A 14047-nucleotide genomic window follows, 5' to 3' on the forward strand; every position below is an offset into this window, starting at 1 on the left:
CCAAAATGAACCAATATTTGGCATGACATTTCAAAATGTCTCACTTTCAACATTTGATATGTTATCTATATTCTATTGTGAATAAAATATAAGTTTATGAGATTTGTAAATTATTGCATTCCTTTTTTTATTCACAATTTGTACAGTGTCCCAACTTTTTTGGAATCGGGTTTGTATTTCTTGAACATTAATTAGTAAATACTTAACAGTAGTTCTTCAGGAGGTATGACAGAATTCATTAGTTATTGATTAGCTAACTGTTACTTAACATAATCATAAAATTCTATTACATACTGATTAGTTAACACATCTTCCTTAGTAGTTAACAGTAGTGACTTAAGTGTTAATGAAGAATTGCCTATTAGTTCTTCAGTAATTCCTTATTAGTTATGCAGTAAGTTGCAATTTCCTACATTTAAAATATATTAAATGTAATCTAATAACACAATACAGGTAAAATTACATTCAAGTAGCTGACCACATGTGCTTTAGTATGTTAGTCATCAAAATAATACTTTAAAGAATGACAAAAGATTATTCAATCAGGTGGGGTATGTAGTTTTTCAAAAACACTGTTTGGAAGTTAGTCGGGCCAACACCAAAAACAAATGCGTAACCAATCAGCATTAGGCGCGTATGATGGTCGAGGAGACAGAATGAGCAAGAGGGAGATTTGAAAAAGAAAAAAAAAAACTGCAGAAAGAGAGATGAGACACAATACAAAATAGTTCAAAAGAATATCACTGGAATGAAGGTTTATGACTGGGTAAGCGCTTTAGGACCCGTGTTTATATTAGAAAAACCTGAAAACAGACACGGAGGCTGCTTTGATTCCGCTTCACATGTGAGTAACACTGGGTTTGAGTGTCATTGATTGTCTGGAGCTGCTGTGCTGTTGGCAACTAACAAAAAACTCTTGTTTGTATTTACTCTTGTGTACTGTACATTCATTTTTTGGGCTTCCTTGTCATTTGTTCATCATCTGTTTTATTTGTCACGAAGCATTTCGTTGCATCCACTCTTGCATTGCGTGTGTAACAGTGGCCAGCTAGTGAGAGTTGTGCAGTTAAACCACTGCGCACTGACGACCACTAGAGAATGTAGTGTTTAACATCATTGTTTGTGCACTCGCCTCGCCTGCCAGCAGGGTTCAAGACCGACTCAGAGCAGGGTGGTTAGGATTGGAGGGAGAGTTTTGGAGGTGGAGCAAAGAAGAGAGGGGTGGGTTTGTTTGGGTTGATTTCAAATATCAACAATGTCCAACAGCGTTTTTGAAAATCTACTTACCCCACCTTTAAAATGTACTTTAAAGTAAAACTTTTATTTTGACATTATTACAAAGTGCACTTTTTAAAAGTGTTCTCACACTTAGTCATGAAAGTGTAGTCTCTGCTGAAGTTGCCTTTTACTGAATTAATTAGGGCTGACCGATATATCGCATGCGATTGTCAGGCGCATTTCGTCAGTAAAGCCGTTTCCCTGATTACCGCTAAATCACCATCACCTGCTTTCAAATGGAGCGGCATTTAATAGACAGAACCGTAGATCACTGACAAGCTACGCAATATCACGTTCATATCGCAGATGAATCGCCTTCGATAATGAACGCGATATTGCATGGCTTGTCAGTGAACTACGGCTCTGTCTATTAAATGCCGCTCCATCAGTCAGCCCTAGAATTAATATTAAATTATCTGCAAATAGCCTACAGTTTTTTATAAATATCCTTTCAAGATTTGAAGTACAATATCAGTGCACTTTCAGTAGCTTCAGTTCTTTTTCACAAAGGAAATGTGGATTTGTTGGGTTGAATGACCCCTAGACCATTTTGAGGTCATTACAGTTATCTCAAGCCAAATTTGTTGGCTTGTGATGGAAGATAATCTCATATTGATTTACAGTAAGAGTTTGAGTTCGTCACAGAAGTTTGAGGTTTGTTCAAAAGGAAGAGCAGAGATGAATGGATTAAATACCACTAAAATAATGAAAAACATGGATAGTCTATGACTGAGTCTGATTTAAGACCGAGCATAATTTGTCTTAAGAGCACAGCAGCTTTGTATGCACTTTTTAAAACCCTCAAAAGAAAGACTACTAAGTTAAAAACTCCACTTACTGGCAGTGAAATTTAATCAGTTCCCCTTTTTATTAGATGTACTTAGACCGAGTGACCACCACTGATGTTGTTTGTTGTGTTCTGCAATGAGAGCGCTCTATGAAAATGAGTTTTTGTCTGGAAACTACAATATGAGGAGGAAGGAGAGGTATAGAGGGGCTTTACTCTGATTCACAAGCATAAAACGGACACATTCCTAATCCACACACTGTTGACTACACACCTGTTGCAGTGCAGTGATTTAGATGACATGTATCTATACGTGTGAGTGTGCGGATAGTGTGTTTTGTGGTCACTGGTCACATTTCCTTATACTTCATGTTGGTAAATAGAGAGAAATCTATTCAGTGACTGCTTGGAGGAAATCTCGGAGTGATGTTAAATGCAGACAAACCTCTGACAGCCTTCGTGGACAGTTTTTAAGAGACAGAAACAGATAGCTGGAAATTTGACAGAGATTCATCCAGAAGTATGGGGATTTGGAGAGGAATGTCAGTACTAAGCATACTTAATAACAGCTCTGAGCCCTGCGTTCTACATGCCCGCTGTGGATTAGTATGGACAGTAAATAACATAATAACAGTGGATGTCTCCCAAGTGTACTAAATCAAACAACCCCAAATCTGTTGAGAGGATGGAAATGCAAACTACAAATACAGCATTGTCAATAGAGATGTGTTCAGGCTGTGTTCTGACATTAGCAAGGGAATTTAACACCAGTGAATTCCTGTATTTTCATGACTTTTTAAAGAGATTTAAACAAATTATACTAGAGTACAAATTAGAGTGCAAATATCTCCAATAAGATCCTCAACAGACAGAGGAGACTGATGTTATCACACTGGACCGAGGGCAAGTTCACTCTACACAAGCACTCACAAAGAGCTGATGAAATACTTTAGAGAGGAGCATAACTAGGGAAAAAATAATGTATTTCCCTCTAAAATTTTCCAGGCCTGGAAATCAGAATTGTAATATGTTATTTTCAGGTTTTCCATGGCCGTGGGAACCCTGGAAGACAGTCTCTCTCCCACCGTACAAATATTCATACTTCCCTAGTATGCGAAAAGCAGTATGTCAAATGAGAAGGATGTTGAAAAATGCAGTCTTCATGATACTGGAGGCAAAAATATCTGGGTAACCTACTACAACTTCTGAGATTCTTAAGTGTGCAGCCACAGGAGAAAAATGGCAAAGAACTCTGTTGAGTTTCTCTTAGTGCTTTAGGTCTCAAAAAAAGTTTCTAGAGGTTTTTGCTGTTATTAGTACATCATAGGTTAAAGACTTTGTGCTGACACAAGCTGATAAAAACAAATCCCAACAACTTCATGCTGTGCAGATCACACACAAACTTGACTAAACGTCATTTTTCACTTGGGTCAATAAAAACCAAGGCCTTCATTTTATGTGTATTTCTTTACAAGGCAGTGGAAACATAAAATGTTGACGCGATCAATGTGATTTAAGACTTTAATGCAAGTGCAGAATCAGTTACATCCTCTTTCTGATAGCTGGGATGATGATAAATTCTTTCATTTTAAGGAACGTTATATGTGTGTTTGTTGCTCTATCACTCTCGAGTGAGATATAAATGTGGCATAAATTGAACTTGATTAATTTTCAGCATTCTTGGAATGGAAGGAATGCTTGTAATATTAGTCTTTATAGAGTAGTACTTCAGGTTTTTAATTTTTGTTCTTCATCTAATATTAAATCACTAATAATTATCCAGTAATAGCTGCTGATCATATTTATTGTTTAAAACTCAGTCCGCTCAAAACGTTTGACAGATATCAACTCACGACACATTAACTTATAAAAACTTCTTATTCAGAACTGCATGGTTGATATTTAAAAAAAATATATATATATATAATATAATATATTTAAATATATAATATATATCCATTCACAGCAAAATCTCCAGAGTTAAATCAACTCTGCTCAGAGTACATATGGTCCCTCTCTATGTAGTGTTAAAATAACACTGAAGCAGAATTAAAGTTAATGAGATAATTAAGTGATTAATTAAATGATGATTGAACATTAGTGATGAACACCTGCTGTTAACAAGCATAGAAACACAAGAACTACAACTGACTTCCAGCCACAGCCTCAACTCAACTGAACTCAACTGAAGATAATAGACATTAAATCTCTAAGATCTCATTAATTAAACAACTCCACAAACAGCATATTATCTCATTAACTTTAACTCTGCTTCAGTGTTATTTTAACACTGTTTAGAGAGGGACCATATGTTCTCTGAGCAGAGTTGATTTAACTCGGGGGATTTTGCTGTGTATGATTACTAAAACTGAAATTAAAGATATATGGAAATATTAAAAGAAAAAAAAATAAAAGTAATAAAAATTACAAAATCACAAAACAAAATGACTAAAACTGAAAATATAAAAAGCAAAGCTAATTCAAAATATTAATAAATACAAAAGTATATAAAATTAACACTGCTCAATTACACTTTTAGTTCAAACCAAAAGGACATGTCTTTTGTTTTTAATTTTCATACTCTATCTCTGTCATGGTTTCCATAAACTTGGCCATGCTCAGCACTGAGTGACATTTTCTGGCAAGCAATCAGCACATATGCAGGGACCATAAAAAAGTACTGTAAAAAAAACTATGAACATTATTTTAACCACAAACTTTTCTCATTTTTCATTATATTTTGACTTTCATGGGTTTAAAGCTATATTTATAGATATATTAATATGTTTTTTTTAGCCTGTGTGCATTATATATATATATATATATATATATATATATATATATATATATATATATATATATATATATATATATATAGCTTTTATTAAGCCCCAGTTGGTCTGCACTGAGAACTGGACTAATGAAAAAGACATGTCACATGCAGCTGAAATGGACCACAGGGGTGGAGGCAAGATTCAGATCTGCAGGCAAATTTAGTTTCAAGAGGAAACTAGAAAGCGCAACTTACTATCATGACCTAAAAAAAAGATTTTACGGGCAAACACTGTCCTCGAAATGAAAATGATCTTGAGTATGGTTAAATAATTACACTTAAGTGGATGACTGTGATTGTTTTGAGAGCTGTATGTTCAGTCCAAGTGCTGAGACACATTACTGGGAATGTGTTGTGGCCAACTATGCCAGTAAAAAGCCTGATTAATCATTTCTAAGGAATTAGTCAGAGTAAATAAGTGTGAGTGATCTTGTGTGACTAACAACCAAATTCAGTTTCAACAGTGACAATAGTGAAGAAACTGTTTCTTCACTCACATCGTACTGTATCTCTTACTCATCTCAGCCAAGCCCTGGGGGACCCTTGAGTTTACATACTGTCTGCAAATCTTTCGAAAAAAAATGGGATTTTTCTTTCTGCATGTGGGCTGGATTGCCATGTTTGGTGTTGGATTTATATTTGGCTTAAGCAATCATCTCTCCTGTTTTACTGTTGAAAAACTTTTCAGGCAATAAAAGCTTGATGGCACACACTTTCACGACGTCCACACACACACAGAGAGAGAGAGAGAGAGAGAGAGAGAGAGAGAGAGAGAGAGAGAGAGAGAGAGAGAGAGAGAGAGAGAGAGAGAGAGAGAGAGACGGTCCTGTGGAGCAGAAAAACATTTGACAGAACAATTGAACAAATCTGTACTTTTCTGTAGCTCAAACATTGTTCTTAACAAAACAACCCTTGAATGCGAAAGGAGGAATTATATAGAAGGAGGAATGTGGGATCTTAAAAAGTGAAAAATAGGGAAAGGGAAGGAAATGGTAATGGTTTAACCACTTAACCAGCTGTTTTCTGCCTGTCATTACTTCAAAGCCAAACAGCCCTGAACACAACACCTGGAGCTCAAGAAGATAATCACAGGAAAGAGGAGAAAGGTCCAGCACATATTTTTGTCTAAAAGTGAGATTTTAGTTCAACAGGCAGATTTTTAATGAGATTGCAGGTAATCACAGCCGCACTGATATTCAGATGAACAGCATGATTGCAAGTTCATACTGAGGAACATAACATTGTAGGCACAATATCGCCAGTTACTTATCTATTTTGATCCACCAGCAAAAGCAGAATTCACCATTAAGCATATCTGAGCAAAAGATCGAAGCTGGATTCCTGAATGAATCCGCATTGTTAAACAAATCGGTTAAGTGAATGATTAAATGACTCACTCATAAAGACAGTCACTTGTCACCACCAACTGGTGTACTGATGTCTGTAAAGGAAAAAAACAGAAAAGGACAGAACGAGTACATTTTATTTTATAAAACAAAACTGCAGAAATAATGGCTGGATTTCAAAACACTGCCACTGATTGGCCAAACAGATAGTCCCACCACCAAACTCATATATTTAGTTAAGCTGGTGGGATGCTAAAATAAACAGAGGAATTTTTCATTGGCACCACAGAGTCTGTTCATACTTTTAACAAAATCAACCTATAGTCTTAGTTTTCTTTGCACATTAAAGTATTAGTCCACTTTTAAATACACTTTTCCTGATAAATTTATTCACCCCCATGTCATCCAAGATATCAATGTCTTTCTTTCGTCAGTCGAAAAGAAATGAAGGTTTCTGAGGAAAACATTCCAGGATTATTCTCCTTATAGCGGATTTCAATGGCTACCAACAGACTGAAGGTCCAAATGTCAGTTTCAGATCAGCTTCAAGGGCTTTAAACGATCCCAGATGAGAAATAAGGGTCTTATCTAGCGAAACGATCGGTCATTTTCGAAAACAATACAACCGTTTATGCTTTATAAACAAAATATTGCCTTGAACGTACTTTCCGCTTCCGCATTCTTCATAACGCTTACGCTGAATGTCCTACGCCTTCCCTATTCAACTTACGGTTAAAAACGAAACTGGCGCCGCATTCGTTCCCTAAGTAGAATAGGGAAGGCGGTGAACATTCAGCGTAAGCGTTATGAAGAATGCAGAAGCAGAAAGTACGTTCAAGGCGATATTTTGTTTATAAAGCATAAACGGTTGTATTTTTTTCGAAAATGACCGATCGTTTCGCTAGATAAGACCCTTATTTCTCATCTGGGATCGTTTAAAGCCTTGAAGCTGCACTGAAACTGCAATTTGGACCTTCAACCTGTTGGTAGCCATTGAAATCCACTATAAGGAGAAAAATCCTGGAATGTTTTCCTCAAAAACCTTCATTTCTTTTCAACTGACGAAAGAAAGACATGGATATCTTGGATGACATGGGGGTGAGTAAATTTATCAGGAAAGGTGTAACGTATTTAAAAGTGGACTAATCCTTTAAAGGGTTAGTTCACCCAAAAATGTCATTTATTACTCACCCTCACGTCATTCCACATCCATAAGATCTTCATTCATCTTCAGATCACAAATTAAGATCTTTTTGATCAAGTCTGAGAGGTTTCTGTCTCTCCATAGAGATCCAACGCAACTACCACTCCAAGGTCCAGAAAGGTAGGGAAAAGACATCAAAGTACTCCATGTAACTCTGACGTGAGTGCATTGTTTGCGAAAAAAAAAAATGACCACTTACAAAAATATTGATCAGCAACACGCGTTCACGAGAGCATCACAACGTATGCGTGTTGTGTTCACGCGAGAGCTGGCATTGTTGCGTAAACATGCTTTGGATATAATATTATTTTGTAAATAAAGTGGTAAATTATGTTGTTTTTTTTTTGTTTTTTTTTTGCACAAAGCACTCACGTTGCTTCCAAAAATTGAGTTTAAGCCACTGGAGTCATTTGAGGCATTTTTCCTTCCTTTCTGGACTTTGGAGTGGTAGTTGCGTTGGATCTCTAAGGAGAGACAGAAACCTCTCAGACTTGATCAAAAAGATCTTAATTTGTGTTCTGAAAATGAATGAAGGTCTTACGGGTGTGGAATGACACTAGGGTGAGTAATAAATGACAGAATTTTCATTTTTGGGTGAACTAACCCTGTAAGCTGGGATAACTTAAAATCACACGCTTTCCCTTAAAAACCTGGATATTCATTAAAAAAAAAATGATGTTAATACAAAAGATCTCAAACAAGATATCAAAACAAACACTTTAATTTAATTATGATCTTACATAAGTCGGCATGTACATAAAATAGTGAAGTCTATACTCCTCATGTACAAGCATTACACCTGTCACTGAAAAAACTGACGTTTGCTAAACCTATTCATTTTTTTTTAAATTAAGCACTTTTTAATGCCAGTTTAGTACATGAAAAGCATTGTATAATGCAGCCAAGCAATTAAGAGTTATTTTACACTACTGTGAAAGTGAAATACACCAAACACTGACACAGTGAATTTACAATTTCAATATGTATTTGTTTTCCTAATTAATTTGTGTGTGTATTATGCATTTGAATCCTCTAAAATCAGATATGATCTGCTTCGCATTCACAATACTCAACAGCACTTCAATTGATTTGCTTTCCAAGAACAATCCTAAAAAAGCCCTAATACTGTACATGAAGACATAAGACGATAGACCAAAACCAACCAATCAACCTGAAAAAGTCAAAATTGGTGAGAGAACATCTGAAGTCCTTTTCACATAATTGGGCATTTTTTATTAACGTTTTCTAACATTTCTTTGTTTAATCTGAAAAAGGTTTTCATCAGAGGGATACATGGACGAATCTTTTGCTGCTTTTTGCTCTCTTTTTTTCAATTTCCTCTCCTTCTTTTTCGTTGTTTTGTTTGTTTTCTTTTTATCGTTCTTATCCTTTCCAAAGGGCTTATTCATGCGAGGGCCCTTTTTGCCACCTCTAGGAAAGGCTGCATCTTCATCTAAAACTGTAACTGCAGATTTTCCCTTTTTCTTCTTTTTAGCTTCCTTCTGGCTTTGCTGTTGTGGTATAAACTTGCTCTGAGGGGAGCCTTTGCCGTAGTTCCCTGGTGTTTGTGAGTTGTGCTTGAAACTGAAGTGTGTGTTCTTTTGGTACGCTTGTGGATGATGTTTGGGCGTGTGTGCGATGTGCCTCTTCGGCGTGTGCTGGTTGTTTGTGTGAGCGCTGTGTGGGTATGGAGACTGTTTGTGGCTGGTTTTTTGTTTCTTCCTGGGTGGTTGAGGGGTAGATGTGAAACTGCCTCCGTCAGGGGGAATCAATCCGGCATCCTGGAGTTCTGTAAGAGACACATATGTGTCCTTATAGCTGTAGGTTGATTATCAATTCAAATTATCAGAAAGATTTCAACAAACCTCTGGCCTTCTTTTTAATTCTGTGCTCCCGGCAATTGAAGTCCTTTGTTGTGTCATAATAGGAAATAAATGGCAGGGTGGGATACGTCCCGTTATACATTCTCCTCTGAGAGCATTCCTGCAGAAAACACACATTTCACCATCTCATATCATTCATTATTTTTTTTTTTCTTTTCTATTTTAATATATTTCAGAAATCCTTCTAATATGCTCATTTGATGCTCAAGAAATATTTTTATTATTATCAATGTTGAAAATTGTTATGCTGCTTAATATTTTTGTGGAAACTAAAAAAAAAAACCTTTGATCCTTTGATGATAAATATTCAAAAGAACAGCAGTGATTTGAAATTCTTTGTTGTGTAACAATGTAAAAGTCATTGCACTCTTGCTAAATAAATGTAGGCTATATCTTTCCTTCCAAAAAATCTCACTGACCCCAAACTTTTGAATGGTAGTGAATACAGTGTGTGCATAATTATCAAATTCAATATTCTGACCATATTTTTCCCCAAGCACATTTTACCAATTCCAAACCACATCAATTTTAATAACTACTACTAATTTTGTATGTAATCATGTATAAGTGATATGTAATTGTCAACGAGGACTGAAAGTGAAAAACATCTTGTATTCAGATGTGCATAATTATTAAGCAGGTTTTTCTTTACAGTTAAATTGGGACAAAAAGAGATTTAACACACTGAAAAGCCAGAAATTATTAAATGTATGAAACTCTATAGAAACTGCAAAATTAAGGTGTGACCATTGGACAGCGAAATACTCATTGGGGCAGTATAGAGTGACTTAAAGGGACAGTTCACCCAAAAATGAAAATTCTGAGATCATTCACTCACCCTCAAATTATGTCAGTAGCCAAACAGTTAATGGGTCCCATTGATTTCCATAGTATTTTTTTTTCTTCCATACTATAGAAGTCAATGTGGCCCATCAACTGTTTGGTTGCACATGTTCTTCAAAATATCTTCTTCTGTGTTCAGCAGAAGAAAATAATTTATACAGATTTGGAAGAACGTGAGGGTGAGTAAATGATGACAGAATTTACATTTTGGATAAACTACCCCTTTAAAGGTGCTAAAGAGGATGTTTTGTTTTATACATTTTTGCAATATTACTTGAAACTGTCTTTACTAACTGATAAAAGACTATTTATTAGGTGCACTGAAAGTAATAATATTAATATACATCATCTGTGCACGAGGAAGGGCCTTAAAAACATCAGCCAATCGTTTACGCGATCATCGCCCTCTGGCTTGTCAATCACTGCCATGACGTTCCTTGTGAGAGACGAGTGCGGCTGTGCGCTCCAGTAACTTTCCACACTCCACAGGTGCTGCATGCAATGTTTTTGTCAGGAGACAGGAGTAACAACTGCAGATTATGAGTTACCTGCGGTGAGTCCGACATAATGAATCCACTAACACAACACAGCGAATGCTGGTGGTAAACACTCGTGTTCCAATACTCGTTTTGGAAGGCGTTCCTTTGAAATGAGCTGTGAAGGAGGGGGGCTGTTCTTACGCATGCGCTCATTTCAAAAACTCAATAACAGTCTTTGGATTCTCAGTCGATGAAAAAATCCTCTCTATCACCTTTAAAGCAGAACTAAGTAACTTTTTTTACCTTCATAAATAGTTTTCTAAGTCCTTACGATGGTTAATTGACTTGTAGTGGTGTATTTGAGGCGAGCACTAACCCCCTCTGGCACGTCTACGCCAGAATACAGCACTTGCAAGTTGAGCTGCACCGACCCGAAACAATCTTGCCTCATGTTCACGTTCACGCAAGAGTGACAAAATGCTTTACGGTAATTCAAAAACAATGTATATATTATGACTTTATAAGACAATTTCGAAAATGACCCACCTCCATCAAGTGTACTGTATTTGCAAATTACCCACCTCCTCTTTCTTGTACTGTATTTGCAAAACTACTGCGCTGGTGAGCGTTGTAGTCCAGAGCTGCGCTTGGAGTATTTACGACAGTGTGATTCACTGAAGGAAACTGTAGTGGGAGCTTCGCAAATCTTACTGAGTTCCGCTTTAAGGTACCAGCACCAGTTCAAGTCAAAAAACAGCAGCGGTGGTGAGGGAGTCATGGTGTGAGCTGCTACTAACAATGAGCAAGATGGACCTTTTAGGGTAGGAGATGGACTTAAATTGAACTCCCAAAACTTGCTGCCAGATTCTGGAAGATAAATTCTTCACACAGTGGTACAAGAGGAAGTGGTACTGGTCCCTCAAGAGTCACTCTCAACCTATCTGTCTATAAAGTCTTCTTGTGATTCTTATTAAATGGGGGTCATGTTTCAGGATGATTCTTTACCTTAGCAAAGTCTCTGAGATCCTGACACCTTGAAGCTCTGGAGACTCCAGGTAGGTTGCAGTTCTGAAAAAATGGTGGCACTAGAGTCTAAAGGTTTCACACCTAATTCTTCACCATAAAGTCTTTTTCAGTTAATATCTTTTCTTCTCTATTTTTTTTTGTGTGTGTATGTGTGAACCTGCTGCCCCAATGAGCATTTCTTGTCCAATGGTATAAGGCCTTAATTTTGTAATCTCTACTCTCTGGCTTTTCAGTGAGTTAAATCTCAAATTTTTTTTTTTGGCCCATTTTACCTGTAAAAGAAAATCTGCTTAATAATTATGCACATCTGAATACAAGGCTTTTTTTCACTTTGAGCCCTAACAATTAACAATTATATATGTGATTATATTCAAAATTAATAATAGTTATTAAAATTGATGTGGTTTGGAATTGGTAGAATGTGCTTGGGAAAAAAAATAAGATCAGAATATCGACTTAATTGTGACAATCTACTTAAATCGATAATAATTGTGCACACACTGTATACTTTAGTTTTAATATTTTTTGCAGTGCATAAAGATATAGAATGCCAAACTTAGGAGTAAGATGGTGAAAAATCCGAGCATTTAAAAAAAAAAAAAAAAAATCAGCAGTTTTGTAAATCGTACATTTTGAAAATGTGTTTTTGTTTCAGTATGACAAACAGAGCAGTTTGAAGTGATGAGGGGCCAGCACAGGTATGAAGCAGGGGTTTTATTTAGTTTATGTGTGGAAATGTGGTATATAAGTTTTGCTGAGGGGTTGTTGTGGTTGTTATCCATTGCAGAAAGCGACATCGCAACCAGCACACCCATGTGATGCCCATGGATGAGGCCGATCCACTTACATGCCCAAAGTGTCCTTTCCTAGAGCAGTTATAACAGTAGGCAGGTTTCCTGCAGGCCTCTGGATCACTGGACTTGCAGAGAGGTCCCAAAGTGGTCTACAGAGAAACAAACAGATATGGAGTTAGGATTACCAACTTACCAAAATAATGACACTGCTGACCGTTTTAACCAATGAATTTACATGACTCTTCCAGTCATTCATGACTTACTGAATAAATATTTTTATTTCCAATTTCGACCCAAAAAAATATTTAATAGTTCAGCATAACTAGAAACATCTATATGCATTATAAAAATGCCCATCACATTAGATTTGATCAATTTACATGACTTGTCTTGGTCTAGAAATCATTACAGAAAAGCATATTTTAATGTTATTTTTTTTACTTGTTTTAAATAATTTTAAGTCATCTTGAGGCCCTCTTGAAAGTTTGCCAAGGCCAATTATAATTATATAATTAACAGAAAAATAAACATTCTGTCATTATTTACTCATACTCCTGTGTGGAGTCAAACTGACCTTTTTTTATATAGTTTATGGTTCATTTTTGTCCATTTTTGACAGCCCTTGGTTACTTTATGCTTTCATAGTGTGGAAAAGAGCAGCTTTGACATTCTGCAAATGTCTTTTAGCAGGCTGCAATACTCATAATAACAAAGGTTGATATGCCCATTTGTAGCAAAAGCATCTACTGTGTGACAAGCTAACAAGCAGTCAGGTCAAGAAACCTCCAATTAGGGTGACATGAATTTGGGCGCAACCACTACCAGAACAGTCTCTAAACACACACAAGAATACAACAACTCCGCTCATGTCAAGTGTGTGAATGCACCTCGGTTCCTCAGCTGTGGCCTTTGTGAGCGTGCGTATGTCAGCGGTAGCCGACTACCTGCGTTATATTGCTCTACTTCACTCAATTCCTTTCACTCTGTTATGTTATTATAAACCTCACTTACATTTCCCATCTCGCTAGTGAATGATGACCCCCGTTCACTCTCTCTTTCTCCCATCATCCACTCTTGTCTCCTCCTCCCACTCTTTCTCACAGACATTCATATAATCTGTATATTTTTCTTTTCTTTGAGGTGATATAAGGGAGTGATTACCGAGGGTATCAATAAATCCCAGTAATGCGCTGGTGATAAGGCCGCCTTTGGAGTGTGTGTGTATGTGTGTGTGTTTCTCCATCTGGTCCCGGGGAGCCCAAAGGCGTTTCACGCTCCATCGCCCTCCGTAAATACAGCACGATAAAGAGGGTAAGCCGACTGGTGCGAGCATGTTTGTGTGTGTGTGTGTGCGTGCCCAAATACTACACACATATTGTCTTTTAATGTCTCCTCAAGGGGGCGTCGAGACATACACACACTCGTATACGCGCATTTTCAATAAGCCGGGACACACGCGGTCCCGCTACGTCATATTTTAAACATATCTTCCTCCATTCCACACACTCTCTCTCTTTCTTTCTGTCCGTTTTCCGCTTGAGTGGTTAAAGGGTGGAGGGGTGAATGCTATTAGA

At 36.8% G+C, this 14047-nt stretch overlaps 2 protein-coding genes across 3 annotated transcripts in view; both read right to left on the reverse strand.

The window, feature by feature from the left end:
• The window catches only part of adamtsl7 (ADAMTS-like 7), a 35089-nt gene extending 27079 nt beyond the window's left edge, over positions 1–8010 (reverse strand). The window contains exons 1-2 of the mRNA XM_048197625.1: positions 7436–8010; positions 6296–6339 (exon numbers count right to left, since the gene is read on the reverse strand). The gene's annotated coding sequence lies outside the window, so the exon portion shown is untranslated. The remainder of the gene's footprint in view (positions 1–6295; positions 6340–7435) is intronic.
• Positions 8011–8153: 143 nt separating this feature from the next.
• zcchc7 (zinc finger, CCHC domain containing 7) overlaps positions 8154–14047 on the reverse strand; it is a 59080-nt gene continuing 53186 nt past the window's right edge. For both annotated transcript variants that reach the window (XM_048197628.1, XM_048197627.1), the window contains exons 7-9: positions 12527–12622; positions 9314–9431; positions 8154–9237 (exon numbers count right to left, since the gene is read on the reverse strand). In XM_048197628.1, the coding sequence (XP_048053585.1) occupies positions 8684–9237; positions 9314–9431; positions 12527–12622 (768 nt within the window). In that variant the 3' untranslated portion in view covers positions 8154–8683. The remainder of the gene's footprint in view (positions 9238–9313; positions 9432–12526; positions 12623–14047) is intronic.

This window comes from Megalobrama amblycephala, linkage group LG7, assembly GCF_018812025.1.
Source record: "Megalobrama amblycephala isolate DHTTF-2021 linkage group LG7, ASM1881202v1, whole genome shotgun sequence".
NCBI lineage: Eukaryota > Metazoa > Chordata > Actinopteri > Cypriniformes > Xenocyprididae > Megalobrama > Megalobrama amblycephala.